The 16,086-nt window shown below is 42.3% G+C and overlaps 1 protein-coding gene across 1 annotated transcript in view; it reads left to right on the top strand.

The window, feature by feature from the left end:
- RAB10 (RAB10, member RAS oncogene family) overlaps positions 1–7,159 on the top strand; it is a 78,079-nt gene extending 70,920 nt beyond the window's left edge. The window contains exon 6 of the mRNA XM_015064118.3: positions 4,610–7,159. Within this exon, the coding sequence (XP_014919604.1) occupies positions 4,610–4,693 (84 nt within the window). The 3' untranslated portion in view covers positions 4,694–7,159. The remainder of the gene's footprint in view (positions 1–4,609) is intronic.
- Positions 7,160–16,086: the final 8,927 nt, after the last annotated feature.

Below are 16,086 nucleotides of genomic sequence, written 5' to 3'. Positions count from 1 at the left end.
ATTTCTCAGATGTGCCAGTAAAGGGCACATATCTGTTATATACTGAATAAATACAGTAAATCCATCTGTATATTTCTTTTAGCCAATCATTTCAATCTGTGATGTGTTAAAAATGATAAAATGTAATCTCAGGGAATTAACTTTGCCTCAAGATTAGTTTCTGTGTTTAATTTGTGAAACTCACCACTACAAGTAACTTGTAGCAAAATTGGGAAGTCTGATTTTCATATTTTTCCTCAGATGGTTAGATACAATACACAGATTGGGTTATGAATCCTGAGTTCTCTATTCACTCTGTAGTACATTTAAATGCACATAAAAACAGAACAAATCTGTTTTACACAAATCCTATAGGAGAAGCAAGCATTGTATAGGAGAAAATTTAATTGCTCTGGTAACTTTTCTATTTTTATAATTGAAATAATATTTTTTTTCAAAAAACCAATCCCGGAATTTATCATTTATTTATATATAATTTATGTGTGTGTATATATATATACATACATATATATAAAACACAAGGTGTAATAGAAATGGTATCTCAAATACAAATCTAGTGAAATTTCAGAGAAATCAAACAACTGACTTTTGTATATAGCAAAATGTAGTCAACTATAATTGTGTGTTCAAACTGGAAAAAAGTCATCAGTTATTGCTATTCAGAGTGACTGTAAAACAAACTAACAAAAATGAAGTTAAGGATATAATTCCATTTACAGTAGCATCAAAAAGAAGAAAAACAAACAGTAAATTTAAAAAATAAGAAAAACCAGTGATGAAAGTAAAATACTAGGTGGACAAGGAAAAATGTTTGTACTTTTTAATTTAAAGTTTATTTATTTTGAGAAGGACAAAGCACAGGCGCTGAAGGGGCGGAGAGGGTGGGGGAGGGAGAATCCCAGGCAGGCTCCACAGTGTCAGCACAGAGACCAGTGCAGGGCTCATACTCATAAACTGGGAGATCCTTATCTGAGCCGAAACCCGGAGTCAGACAGTTACCTAACCAGTGGAACCACCCAGGCACCCCAAAATGTTTGCATTTTTAGTTACATGAAGGGAATAACAGGGATAGGAAAATATTTTTTTTTAATTTTTTTAAATACTTATTTTTGAGAGAGAGAGAGCATGCGACCATATGTGAGCATGTGCGAGCAGAGGAGGGGCAGAGAGAGAGGGAGACAAAATCCAAAGCAGGCTCCAGGCTCTGAGCTGTCAGCACAGAGCCCAACGCAGAGCTCGAACTTGTGAACCGCGAGATCATGAAGAAGGACTGAGCTGCCTAGGTGCCCCCCAAAATACTTTTTAAGTTAGTGATAATATACTTTGTATTTCAGAGCTTTGTGGGTCACAGTGAAAAATTATTCCAGTACCCGTAAGATTTACCATAACACTTGTTAATATTCTTTTGTGTTCTTTCTCTTTCTGGATTTTTTAGTTTTCTCCATGGTTTCTGATTTCTTTCTGTCCATACTGTAGCCCTCAACTTCTCACTAATCTTGGCATTTTTAAAAAATGCTTATATAATCATACAATCTGTTTCCCTATGAAATAGGTTTTCCTTGTTCTCATATTAAAGGCTCAAAAGTATGGATACACCAATACAGAAAGATCTCAGTCTGGAGTCTTCCCCATGTAGGCAGGCCCAAATGTGAGGTTGCATTTTTTTTTCTATGCACATACATAATGCTTTTCATTGTGGTCAGGTTATGAGTTAAAACCTCAAACATGAACTTGTTTTACATTGGAATATGGGAAACAGGAGTGATGCTTGAGAGAGAGACAGAGAGCAAGCAGGGTAGGGGCAGAAAGAGAGAGAGAATCCCAAGCAGGCTCCACACTGTCACCATGGAGCCTGATGTGGGGCTTGAACCCACACGAAATCATGACCTGAGCTGAAGTCGGACACTCAACTGGCTGAGCCACCCAGGTGCTCCAAGAAAAATTAACTTCAGAGTGAAAGCAATTTAAACCATTTTTTAACTTAATTATTAGACTAGGTAATTCATTCTCATGGTTCAAACATTTAAAATAAAGAGAGTGAAAGTGCAGAGAAGTTTCCCACTGCATTCCCCCAACTCCTCATTTCTCCCCCACAGGTAACCAGTTTAACCTCTTAGTTATTAATATAGGTGTTAATATGAATATATTTTTATTCCCACTCTTTGGGTAAGGCATCGTGTACACTGTTTGGCACTTTAAATGTATACGTAAAGTCCACTTTTTAAATAATTGAATGCTACTCCCTTGAGTTGATTTGTCATAATTAAACAGGTTTTCTCAAGGACATTTGAGTGATTTTCAACCTTATGATCTCATAAATTGTATTGCAGTGAATAATCCTGTATTTAAATCATTTTGTAAGTACATGATTATGTGCAAATATATGAAGGACAGATACCTGGAAGTGGCCAAAGAGAAAATATATGTGTTTTTTAATAATTGTGATACATGGCGCCACATGCTGTCCTGAGGGTTGTACCCATTAACACTCCTGCTAGCAGTGTATGGGGACGTCTGTTTACTCACACTCTGACCACATAGTGGGTTGTAAGACCTTCAGATCTTCCCCAACCTGACAGGTTTAAAAACAAGAAACAAAGGTGGATTTAATTTGCAGCTCTCTTGAGTAAGGTGAGCATTTTTAAAGATCTGTTTAACAATCACTTTTGTATTTCCTTTTCTGTAAACTTCTTTTATTCTTTCCCTCACTTTTTAAATGTAGTTATTGGCCTTTCTCTTATTCTTGGCTGGGAACAGCTTGGAGTTTTACTTAATAAACTTGATTAATACTTTTGGCTCTAAAATGTTTTGCTCTGCATAGAATAATTCCCTTTTTAAGGGAGTCTCTTTCAAGGCTCTAAGTTAAATTGTGAAGGGATGGACTGTGAATAAAGTGCTAAGTGAATAGATACAGTGACCTCCCTGCTTACAAGCACCCATGTTTGTTTGTTTTTAAGCACCCATGTACTTTTAACTGACCCACACCTGGAAGTTACCAGAGAAGGAGTATTTCCTGTGCAATCATATTCTTCTGCTATGGGCGAGGTGCTGACTGGCCTCTTTCTCTTCTGTTCATTTTTCTCAAGATCTGCAATAGGAATAAAGTTAGTTCAGGAAAACTCACAAAGGTTTTTTAAATGCAAAGCTTGTAGCTATAACGTACAATGAGCAGAAGAATCCCATAAAGCAGTGAGAATAGGTAGGTGACCTCGAAGTGCAAGTTGAAATTTCACCTCAGTATTAGTTAAGCAGGTTTCTCTTGGGCTACATGCCTTTAAAATATTTTGTTTCCCCCCCCCGGGTTACCTTAACTTTATATTGTTTCTAGGAGAGAATATATTCCCAGTTACACCCTAGCTTTTAAATTTTCACTCATGATGAACTACTGTTAACACACAAAACAATCTGGATACATTTCCCAGACTGATACTGAGTAAAGGGAGTCATGCATAAAAGAATACATAAAACATGGTTCCGTGTATATGAAGGTCAAGAACAGAAAAAAACCTAATCTCCGGTGACAGAAATGAGAGTACTGGTTACCTTCAGTAGGGTAGTTCTGGCTAGAAAGGGATATAAGGGAGCCTTCTGGGAGTATTACATTCTAGATTTTGATCTGATAGTTTCACATTATATACTAAGCACAGTTAAGATTTGGTGGCTCAGTCGGTTAAGCATCTGACTGCGACTAGGTAATGATTTTGTGGTTCGTGAGTTCGAGCCCTGTGTCAGGCTCTGTGCTGACAGCTCAGAGCCTGGAGCCTGCTTCAGATTCTGTGTCTCCCTTTCTCTCTGCCCCTCCCCTGCTCGTGTTCTGTCTCTATCAAAAGTAAACATTAAAAAAACAAAAAAAAAAATTGTATACTTTACTAAATACAAGCTGTTGCTAAAAAATGTTCCTTTCATACATATAGTGTAGGCTGTCCATTGAGAAGATGATATTCTTATGATTTTAAAAGTACTATTTAGGATATTGGGGAAATACAGGAGTATTCATAGAAGAAAATAAAATCACTCAACCCCACTACCTAAGGGTTACTGCTGTTGACATTTGATGTCTCTCCTTTTGACTTTTTTCTGTGTCCATCTTTAACATGAATTCTACAACTTTGTGTTCTGCCCCACCCATTTCCTTCCACTTAATGTTAGCATATCATTGTTTGAGACTGCCTTTTTAAAGGTATGGTAAAGTATCACAGGCTTCAGTCTCAAAAGGCAAGTTAACTAGACAGAAAAGGGCTGGTTCACTCCTCTGAGGTTAGACTCGACCCAACATTGGTTTTATACATTTGCCTGATAATGCTTTTTAAGTCCTAAACACTCAGGGGTCAGGGCTAAGAAAAACCTCTGTGCAAACAGCAGAAAGGATATTGGAAGCTTTAGTAAAAGGATGCCAGGAGGCCTCTAGACATTCACAGCTTGGAGTGAGCAGGCAAAATGTAGATCAGAAACAAAGCTGCCAAATGTTTACTTTTTGCGTGGGAGAGAACACCTATCTTATGTGACCGTAATTACGTTTTGTTACATTTATGAGAATATTTGTGTTGAATCTTGATTTTTTCATAGCAGTGTTTATTCATGGGTTACTTTCCTTGTGTGTGTGTTCCAGACCCCTGTAAAAGAGCCCAACAGTGAGAATGTAGATATCAGCAGTGGAGGAGGCGTGACAGGCTGGAAGAGCAAATGTTGCTGAACATCCTCCTGTTCCGTCAGTTGCCATCCACCACCCTGTTGGCTCCTCTTGCTGCAAAATAAACCACTCTGTCCATTTTTAACTCGAAACAGATACTTTTGTTCCTCATCTTAATTATAATTATCCAATCCACCTATTTTATTTGTTCTTTCATCTGTGACTGCTTGCTGACTTTATAATTTTCTTCCAAAAAAAAAATGTATAGAAAAATCATGTCTGTGACTTCATTTTTAAATGTACTTGCTCAGCTCACCACTGCATTTCAGTTGTATTATAGTCCAGTTCTTCTTATCAACATTAAAACCTATAGCAATCATTTCAACTCTATTCTGCAAATTGTATAAGAATAAAAGTTAGAATTAACAATTTTATTTTGTACAACAGTGGAATTTTCTGTCATGGATAATGTGCTTGAGTCCCTATAATCTATAGACATGTGATAGCAAAAGAAACAAAAGCCAGGAAAACACTCATTTTCGCCTTGAATATGTAAATGGGATTAATTTTGTCCTGTGCCTTATGTGGAAAGGAACCGCTTTGGTTTTTCTTTTGTTTTGTGTTTTGTTTTGTTTTGTTTTGTTTTGGTGGAAGCATGTGCAGGAGACATACATATCATCCAAACATAAACCATTCAAATGTTTGTGGTTTGCTTGGCTATAATTTTCAAAGTAGTTAACTGAGGACAAAGGGTAATGCAGAAATGATAGCTTTGGTTTGCTGAGTCTTAATTTCAAGTGGCCTTGATACTTCAAACTGTTCCTGCCACCAGTTCTTCTGTTTGGCCACTTTCTCCTCGCTGTCTTCCTGCATGCTGCTTTATTTGCTCCCCCGCCCCCCACCACCACCCAATGGTATGAGTTATTTAAAAATGAAAGGGGCAAACTAGTAGGTTTTTCAAGTATAACATAAAGTACTGATTTAACTTGCTAAGTAAACTGAAAGAGAAATTCTAACTGCCTACTACTATCTAATGTCTTTCCCTCATTTTCTCTTTTCCCCTAAAACTTCTGCCCCAGGTTCCTTCATCAGCTCTTTTACTTCATGCTCTTCTTCCCTCTCTGTTCCCTTTCTATCCATTGAGTTTATGAAATGGAAGAGTTAATTGCATGCACTAGTGTTTGGAGGGTGTTGTGGTTTGTCTTTCTAATTAGGTGTATAGCCTATTCACTTTCCTAGAATAAATCTCTTAACCTAAATTTGAAGAGTCTCCATTTTGGCAACTCCTCTAGCAGTTTGGTAGCCCAGTAAAAGTTATGTTTTTTGTTTTGTTTTTTTTTGTTTGGTTGGTTGGTTTTCTTTTTTTTTAAGGTGGGAAGGAGGAGTGAGATTTATTAACATGTTTGCCAAATATACTGAGATTTGGCCTTTGAAGAACACTTTTTTCAGTGTTAAGTTGTCTTTACCTTAAGATTAGAAGTACTTTAGAGTATTATTAATTTTAAGTCCTATCTTCACATCCCTTTGGAAAACTTGTATTACCATGGATTTGGGAAAAGGACAACAAAAGGCTTTTCATGTACAGATCAGATCTCCGGCTATCTCTAACCCTGTCCTTTTTCACTTCATTTTTCTAGTTTCGCTTCATTGCTTATCATCAGGATAGGGTAAGTTAAGTTTGCTACGCTGCTAGCATCCTAAGATGATACCTTTGTTGAAATAATCATGAATAGCATGATTCATTTCTAGCAGAGGCTGAGTTTAGGACAGCAGCTTCCATTGAAAAGTCTTTCTGTGTCGTGGGTAGCATTTTAATGCCCTCTTGGCTCACATCACCAACATAGGGACGTATCTGCTCTGAGCATCCATGAATTTTTCAGATAGTGCCCTAAAAACAATTTTATATGCCTCACTGGTGGTTGTTCTTAGGTTTTTTCCTTCACTTGACTTTATCATTGTTTACTAGTAAAAGCAGCATTGCCAAATAATCCCTAATTTTCCACTAAAAATAATAATGAAATGAGGTTAAGCTTCTCGAAAAGTTATAGGTTAAACCTACTGTCGTTAGATTAATTTTAATGTATGTGTTGCTTTCCTTTATCTGGAATGTGGCAATAGCTTTTTTATTTTTTAACCCTCTTTAATCCTGATTCAATTCAGTGACTTAAGGTTTGAGAGCAAAACACTGGGATTTTTGGGTAACAGACTGACAGTTTTGTTGTTTGCATAATTATAATCGGCATTGTACATAGAAAGGATATGGCTACCTTTTGTTAAATCTGCACTTTCTAAATATCAAAAAAAAGAAAAAGGGAAATGGAGTATAAATCAATTTTTGTATAACCTGTTTGAAACATGAGTTTTATTTGCTTAATATTAGGGCTTTGCCCCTTTTTCTGTAAGTCTCTTGGGATCCTGTGTAGAAGCTGTTCTCATTAAACACCAAACAGTTAAGTCCATTCTCTGGTACTAGCTACAAATTCGGTTTCATATTCTACTTAACAATTTAAATAAACTGAAATATTTCTAGATGGTCTACTTCTGTTCATATAAAAACAAAACTTGATTTCCAACTGTGTGGCTTGGTTTTCATTTATTTATGGAGTTGGAGGATTACTTCTGAAAACAATGCAAAATAGCAAACTGAGTATCAGAGGGGCAGAAAGTTCAAGAACTACCTTTGGTAAGAAACTGCTTAAAAAACGGAGCTCTCTGGGGCACTAAAGCAGCATCGTCCTGGTGTCCAAAGAGACGCCACGGTCATAGGGTCATGGTCCCTCTGCGGCTGACAGCTCTGGACTCTGCCGAAGGCCAGCTGCCACCGAACGCAGCAGACTCCCCGGGGGCACGGCGGTGGGCTCCCATGCTGGAGGGCCGAGCACTTGCTGCGGCAGTGACCATCCTCTTGTCCGAAAAAAAGTATTTCCTTTTTTGTGAACCATCAGCAACAGCTTTGTTTTATAGAGAGAAAACGCTTGATCCTGTATTAGGGTGTTATTAGTAGAGATAAATGTTGACGAGATGATCTCTGCTGGCAGGGTAATGAGTAGTTTTCTCCTACTGCGATGTTGATAGGAGCCCCGGGGAGTGTTTTTAATGCTTCCCCATTCACTCCAACTGTCTCTGTTTTGTACATCTAGGATGAGGCCCACGATTCTCTTTTTGATATTGGTATGGGAAGATAGAACACGGTCTCTGCCCTTAAGTGTATGATTTTGTTTAGAAAGCAAAAGCAGTAATGAGGTAAGCAGACGTAAGAGCCAACTAGGGGCGCCTGGCTGGCTCAGTCGGTGGAGCACGCAGCTCTTGATCTCGGGGTAGTCATGAGTTGAAGCCCCACATTGGATGTAGAGCTTACCCAATTAGATGTGATTCAGGTTTCAAGTGCTGTATTGTATTTAAAACTTTAAAAAATTTTTTTTATTATTTTTGAGAGAGAGAGACAGCAAAGCAGGGAAGGGTCAGAGAGAGAGGGAGAAACAGAATCGGCAGCAGGCTCCAGGCTCTGAGCTCTCAGGACAGAACCCGACGCGGGGCTTGAACCCACAGACCGTGAGATCATGACCTGAGCTGTAGTCGGCCGCCCAGCCGACTGAGCCACCCAGGCGCCCCAAGTGCTGTATTAATATTTAAGAGCAAGTTCAGTTGGTGGGTAATAGTTGGGGTGGCTTTTGAGGGAATAGGGACATGAATTGGTTCTTAAATAAGTGAATTGTTTAAGGGGGAGGGGAAGGAGGGTCCACAAGTAAATTTGTAACAGGCTTTGCTTACGTGAGAAACCAGAAGCCCAACCGGTCGATGATTGGCAGTGGGGAATCCTGGTAAGCTCTCGGGAGTGGCAAGAGAGAAGTGTGTCTGAGGAAAACAAGTCTGGAGGTGTTGGAAACGGAGAAAAAGCAGGAGGGTCCTAGAGATTGATCACCTAGGAAGTTAGGTGAATTGAGATTTGAATAGGACCAGGCTAAAATGATGGCAGAAGGCAATGCAGGGTTTTCAGTTCCAGTAGGTGAAAGGGAAAGAATATTTCTTGCCTACCAAGGAGCCTGATAGATACTGTGATGTGGTTCTACATTCTTTGGGTTATGTCCACAACTACCTGGTGAAATGGTATCCATTTTACAAAATAAAACATCTCAGATTAAGTCTTACGGTTGCACATCCAGTTGGTGCTGGAGTTGGGTTTGGAAAACAAGCGTGATGCCAGTGCTCCTTCTTTTCATCTTCACTTTATCAGTTTCTCAGGATAAGAGTCTTAGGGTTTGGTTATAGTGATTATAATGGGGGTGATCAACACGTGCCAGAGCCCACAGAAAGAGTGCTGGAGTGTAGTCTTAACCTAGTTTTTAAAAAACAATTTTATTTACTTAATCTCTACACCCAACACGGGGCTCGAACTCACAACCCTGGGATTAAGGAGACACGTGCTCTTCTGACAGCCAGCCGGGTGCCCCAGGTCTTACCGAGCTAATGTTAACCATTGAGCCTAACCTTGACACTTTTCTAACAGAGTAAAGTCCTTGTTAGTTTAAACCTATATTCCCCCTTGCCACCCGACCAATTTTGTTTCCTCCTCCTTCCAGATGTCTTTAGCCTGAAGGTCAACAATAAGGCAGTTGCTTTTCACATTTCTCTTAGTTGGCTTTCTAAGGGTAGACTTTGAGAGGGACCTGGGTTGCTTATGAATTGCTACCACAAGTAATGGTGAAATAGAATACAGGAGAAGGGAAGGAAGGTAGCTGGATATAGTTTTTGCCAAATTCTTAGGTGGATTTGAGATCGTTTGTAACAAATGACTAGTACGGTATAACTTCATATAAGATTAAGTCATACAAGCTTTTCTGGGACACTGAATTTAGGTCTGAGATTTCCAGCACGGAGGTAAAAAGGTGTGTAGTCTTGTTACATCTTAAAGAGAATGGTTGCTAAGGAAAAAATCTCTGGCACAAAATTCAGAAATTCCCGCCATTAAGGTTTAGTGGCCTACAAGTGAAAATGTCTCCAATGCAAGTTCCTAAAATGCATACATTTGCTTGTGTACTTCTACCCTTTTTGTGAATTTCCATGAAACAGTAAATTGAAAACCAGTGGTGGCATTTGTAGCTTTCTGGTGATTTGACTTACTGTTTCTTTAAAGGTTCTTCAAGAGAGGGTAATTCACGTTCTCATTTGATTCAGAAATGGGCTCAGCTCGTCTTTTGACTGAAGCTAGAGAGTAGTCAATCCAAGATTGCGCTCTCCCGTGACTGCTTGAAGTGCAGGGTCTTTGTGTTCGGTGAGAATGGTCCATTTACTTTCGACCAGATGTGCAGGTAGCAGAGTGGTTATTGCTTTGAACACATGATCGGATTCCAAGGAGAGGCCCTCCACCTGTGCCTCTTCCGAAGTGCTTCAGGTGTTCCGTTAAAGCCTCTTGAGTTTCACGAATTACAGAAACCACTTAGGTCTGGCAGATTTTGGAGGCGGATGCTGCAGCGAGCTGTGCCTGTGAGGTGAAGGCACTGACTTTCTCCCCGGCGAGCTGTGGGATGAGATCGAGCTCTGGAGTGACTGTAGGTCGTGGGGCTGCGGCTGGGCGCCTTTCTCTGTGGCGCCTCCCACGGGCCGCCGCGTGAACAGCCGAGTGAGGGCTGCGCCCTCCTCCCATTCCGCGTCGTCAGCACAGCCCTCCCTCCCCGCTCCCTCCCTCCTCGCATCCGCTCTCTCCTTCCTCCCATCCTGTGTCAACAGGCCAAGCGCTCTGCTTTCTACCCGGCCGATGAAGTATTTCCTAGGAAAGAAATGTTTGAAGAGAACTGTGTAAAGAATAAATTCCTAGGACAGGGATCACTTTTCTGCTTTCAGCCCGAGGTCCCTCGTGTGGGAGGTTACATTCCTATTTTTCTTATTAATCACCCAGCTTTGAGACCTCAGCCGCTGCCCGCCCTTGCTCTCCCCGTCACCACGTACTGTTCAGTCTCTCCCACTCCGCCCCCATTACTGCCCGCCTTCCCCTTCATACTCCCACCGCTCTAGTTTCGGTGCTCGGTCCTCTCTTCTGGACACTGCACCACTTTCCGGGCCCATCACCCCGTGTTGGCCTACCTCTCACACACCCCTTGTCCATCTTGCACGCATCAGAAGTTCACCTTCTGAACCCCCCTGCTCAGGAATCTCCAGTGGCCCAGTTGCCTACAGCAAGGATGTGTCCTGTGCTTTGATCACAGTTTGTCACCATCCAAGCTTCCGGGGAAATAAAACGGTGAGTCGGCCTAATCCGACAGTTGAAGACCTTCTCCAGGCCCCAACCCATGTTACAGCCTTAACTGTCCACCAAAGTGCTACACAAATGTACTTAGCTCTTTGGAGGCTTCAAAACAGGTCAGGTGACAAATCCTTGCCTCTGCCATCCCTTTGCTTAATTAAGACCCCTCCGTATCCGTTTTGGTTCTTTGCCGTGAATGGTAAAAACCAGCGTGGCTTTACTTACATGATGGAGGACATTTGTTACAAGGTTGTTAAAGGTGCATTTTTATAAGAAGGTGGTAGCAGTGGCATAATTTTCCATTTTCCACAAAGGCCGCCATAAAAACACAGCACGTAGGACAGCAAAACCCACGAACGATGTATACAGCCAAAGTAGTTGATGACATTCCCCCACAGCCTCCAAATCTGACAGAAACGGGAGCTGCATAATAGCATCTGCGCAGAAGAAAACGGGGAAGAAATGGGGCATCTGATGGATCGAAGAACTCCAAGATAACCAGCAAGCGCTTGGAAACTCTGCCAGCCAGTGTTGGAGCCATGGCTGACACTCACATGGGCTTGCACACTCCAACAGCAAATGCAGGGAATCTTCTATAAACCGAGGGCTACCACAGACTGGGCCCTCAGAAGTTCCTTTTTCCCACTGAAAGAAACCAGAGCTTTGTGAAGAAATGGCAGAGTCCATGTTTGTGACAGGAAATGTATAAGATGAACCAGAAAATGTCACACCAGAGAAGTTCTGAAAATCTAAGCGATGAAGTTTTAGGGTGATGGGGGGTGGGGGGGTTAGTTCCGGAGCCGATGGCCACGAAAGAATTCTTGAAGATGTCTTTGGTGCAAAAAGGTGATTTTTATTAAAGCACGGGGACTGGACCCGTGGGCAGGAATTGCTACACTGCGGTTGTGACAGGTCACTCATTACATACCCTCGGGTTGGGCGGGGGTCAGGGATGGAGTAAGTCTCTAAGGTATTTTGGAAGCAAGGTTTCCAGGACCTAGAGGGGTGAGCTGTGCTAGGAAAACGCCATTTATTACCATTTAGCAAAACCTCAGTCATGAGACCCTTCAGGTGTGTATCAGGGGGCCATAAGCATGGAGTATGATTGCCAACATATATCTTGGAGCAGTTGAGATAACGGAAGTTTCCAAAGGAATTTTTATATGTTAAGGTAGAGTTGCAGGTTCCTGGGGCGGGGTGGGGGGGGTGGTCAGGATAATGTTAAGCCAAGATTCTCTTTAGCCACTAGCAGTGTCATCATGCAGGCAGCTGAGCTCGTAGAAGGTGGTCACTCTGCCAGTTTCAAGGGCCTGTCAGTGGACTGTAGACAGCAAGGGAATTTAATGTTTCATTTGCCTTAGTTTCCCACATCATCGTGGCAAGCACTTACACCCCTTTCCTTTGTTCGTGGGTAGCCAGGAGTGTCCGGGGAATATCACACAGATCCCACCTGGGGTGGGGGACAGGACGGGGCGGGGTTTGCTGTGAACTGCACTTGGCTCTCAGCCTGCCCCACGCTCCCTCATCATAAGGATGTATGGCTTGGATGCCAGCTTGAAGAAGCCCACTCTGGCCAGAGAGAGGATATTTCAAACACATCAAATACTGTTAAATCTGTGTTTCCATAATGATGTGATACACATGTACGTGTACACACAGGCCCTTAATTGGTCGCTACTGGAGGTTGCTTGGGAAACAGCTCTCTCCCCCCGACCACACCTCTCCCTGGTAAAGAAAACAATCAAGAATTTACCTTGATTTCCCCATGCAGACTATATCACTGGGTGAGTAAAAGAGTGAAGGGGCCAGAATAAGCCACTGTGGCCTAAAAATTATTTTGAACTTAAAAGTATCTGAGTTTCTGAAATCCCTTATCTGCCTAAAAACAGCTTCCCAAAAGAACTCACTTGTCACTAAGGAGCAACTCAGCTTTTGGACAGATTTGTATCACATCCAAATACATCGTCGCAGGACTATTTTACCCCCTGTCCTCCTAAGGGATCATTTATCTTTCCAAAAAGTCACTTAAGTGCCCCTTCTCCCCCTCCCCCCGTAAGAAGTCATTTGTCCCCTTAGAAGTGCCTCTCTGCCCTTCCCTATCCTCCATTAAAGTGGTATATAAACCCCAAATTCTAAGAGACACATTCTTCCGTGAACGCACAGATACATAGTGAATAAAAATCTGCTTTTCTCTTGCTAATGTGTCTTTTGGTTGAGTTTGCAAGTTTCCAAACAACTGCCCCTAGGAGGACAGAGAACATTTTTCTTCTCAATAAATAGTAAACAAGGTGAAGTTAGTCTACAGAGAAGTATTCCACCAAAGAAGAGAGAAGCAACAGAATTTTACTGTTTTGAAACTGCTAATCAATTAATGGATCTAGGAATGACTAATGGCTAACATCACAAAGGGAGATTCAACAAAACAGAGACAGCCAGACATGTACTTCTGACCATTAACAGAGTGCTTCCTGTGATGAGGCCATACCAAAAAATCTCAAGCCTCAGATCAAACCTTTGGTTTGGATGCAACTGCCAGTTTCTAGGAAATCTGAGGACGGAGGAACGCACTGAACTGCATCAATCAACAAAATCCAGACCGGTAAATTTTACAAGACAACTGATCCAGTCTCTTAAAACCATTAAATTTCAGTGGGGGCAGAGAGAGAGAGAGAGAGATTCTAAATGAATCAAAGACTGGAAGGGGAAAAGAAAAGGCAAAACTAAACTATAAGGTGTTTAGGGAACCACAGAGGTTATATACTATAAAGAAAACTAATGAAATGATTACTCTAAAAGGACAGGGATATTCTTAGCAGGGAGCGAGGAGTTATAAGTGAGTTTCGGGGACAGCAAAATCTCCTGGCATGGGTGTTTACGAGGGTGTTTGCCTTGTAACAATTCACTAACCCATGCATTTGTTTTCTGGTGTTTTAAAGTGTATATTATATTTAATCATAAAGCCTCTGTGTGGGTTTAAACTTACAGTGGGTAGCCCCCAATCTCTGGGACCACAGAAGCAACTTCAGAGGCTGTGCAGCCCAGTCCCCTGCTCAAAATCAGGCTGAGCAGAATTGGTCTGCTAAGGTCTGACAGTTCCTGCTGCTGCACGTCGTGCCCCAGGAATTGTCACTGCTGCCTCTGGGAACAATGTAGCTGCCACCACTGCCAGAATCCTGGCTAAGGTCAATACCGTGCAGCCTCCGCTCCTTTCAGTGGCTCTTGCTGCAAAGTCTGAGATGGTTAAGTTGGTTGGTGAAGCCCAAAGTGCACACTTGTGCCCCTCGATGTTTGGGAAGTGGGGGAAACGGTATCTCTTGATTTTAGCTTCAGTAGTGTGGGGGTGGGCTCTGACTCTAGGTGTGTGGGTGGGGGGGTTTCAGGTGCTGGGTAGGAAGAGTGACAAATGTCCCCCACATCAGTGATGTTCACACCTTACTCTGCATTAGAATCACCTGGGAAGTGCTTTTATTTTTTTTTTTTAATTTTTTAATGCTTATTTTTTTAGAGAGAGAGGCAGAGTGCCAATGGGGGAAGAGCAGAGAGAGAGGGAGACAGAGTCTGAAGCAGGCTCCAGGCTCCGAGCTGTCAGCACAGAGCCCAAGGCGGAGCTCGAACTCACAAACTGCGAGAGCGTGACTTGAGCCGAAGTCGGACGCTTAACTGACTGGGCCACCCAGGTGCCCCTGGGAAGTGCTTTTAAAAATACCAATGCCAAAGTCACACCCTAGCCCAATTAACACAGTATCTCTCAGGTGAGACTGGAGTGTTAGTGGTTTTTTGTTCAAGAACCAGTGCCTCCAGCCTTGCTGTTCGTTCAGGTAGGCCACACCGGAATCACCTGGGAGCCTGGGAGAAATGCCGAATCTCAGCACACACAATCTTACTGAGTTACAATCTGCGTCTAAACAAAAGCCCTAGGCGCAGCAGATTCCAATTTGAGAAGGGTTGACTTCCACTGTTCTTCCAGAGCCAGCCCAAATCCCACCAGCAAGGGCACCCGCTCCTGAGCAGGGAAGGGGCTTCTGCTACTCCGTACTGAGAGGAGCCCTTGTGACCTACCTTCCCCCCGGGGTAGACTTCCTTGGTTGCAGTTCACTGTCTCCTGTTGGCTCATCTCATTACCAGACTGTAAACTCTGCAGGGCGGGGACCCTGTCTTGTCCCCTTCGTGTCTTCACAACACTTCGCACACTGCGGTAAGAGCTCAGGACGTGGGGTAAGTGAACCAGCGACTTTTCTGTTTCTTTCAGGCCACCTCATTCCGCAGGGACTGCACTGGCCTCCTCGTTCCTACGGCCACCTTCATGCACTCACATTTGTATTACAATTTGAAGGCAACTCTGAATATGACTTTAAGAGAATTTTAAAATTCAAGCCTAGGGTCTGTTCCGACTGACCACTTCCGGATATAGGACAGATTGGTTGATTCCTGTGGATCTCCATTCCCTTGTCTCTAAAAGTGGGTGGACCAGAAAGTAATCTGAGACTCCTTCCCGCAGAAATATCCTAGATTGCTGGCTCCCTTCTGCTGGATTTAACCAAGATTCACAGCACTTTTAACTCTTGCCTGTTGGCTGGGGTGGTGCGGAGAAACTAGAAATTAAATGTAGAGTCACCGCGCCACCTTGTGACCATTTCTGGGAACTGCATGTCTCCATTGTGTCCATGAGAAATTTTCCCAGAGCCCATCAGTGTGAGATCCCGTCTTGTCGAATTTATGGTAAACATAGCCACACAAAATTAAGTGGGAGATGCAGACTTCCAGTTATGGAATAAATAAGTCATGGGAATGAAAGGTACAGCTTAGGGAATATACTCAATGATATTGTAACAGTGTCGCATGGTGACAGATGGGAGCTACACACCCGTGGTGAGCACAGCATAAGTATAGGCTTCTCGAATCACCATGTTGTGCACCTGAAACTAATGTAACACTTTGTGTCATTTGTACCCAAATTTAGAAAATATATTCAAAGGCAAGTGACATCTGTGAGGATTAAAAGTTTTATTTATGCAAATATTGAACTAAGTCTTCTAAAAATGAGAGATGGGGAACAGAGCTAAAATGTCCTAGAGCAGAAGTTACAACCTCAATGTTTTCAGAGAAGAATGCCAAAAAAGAGTGAGATTTGCCCTGAATCCCCAGTTCCAGGATTTAGGAGCACCGGGTACCATTGAGATGTCAGGCATGTGGCCATAGATGGAACGGAACAGGT

The sequence above is a fragment of the Acinonyx jubatus genome, chromosome A3 (assembly GCF_027475565.1).
Source record: "Acinonyx jubatus isolate Ajub_Pintada_27869175 chromosome A3, VMU_Ajub_asm_v1.0, whole genome shotgun sequence".
Taxonomy (NCBI): Eukaryota; Metazoa; Chordata; class Mammalia; order Carnivora; family Felidae; genus Acinonyx; species Acinonyx jubatus.
Note: the sequence above shows the minus strand (reverse complement) of the source record. Positions and strands in the feature narration are given on the sequence as shown.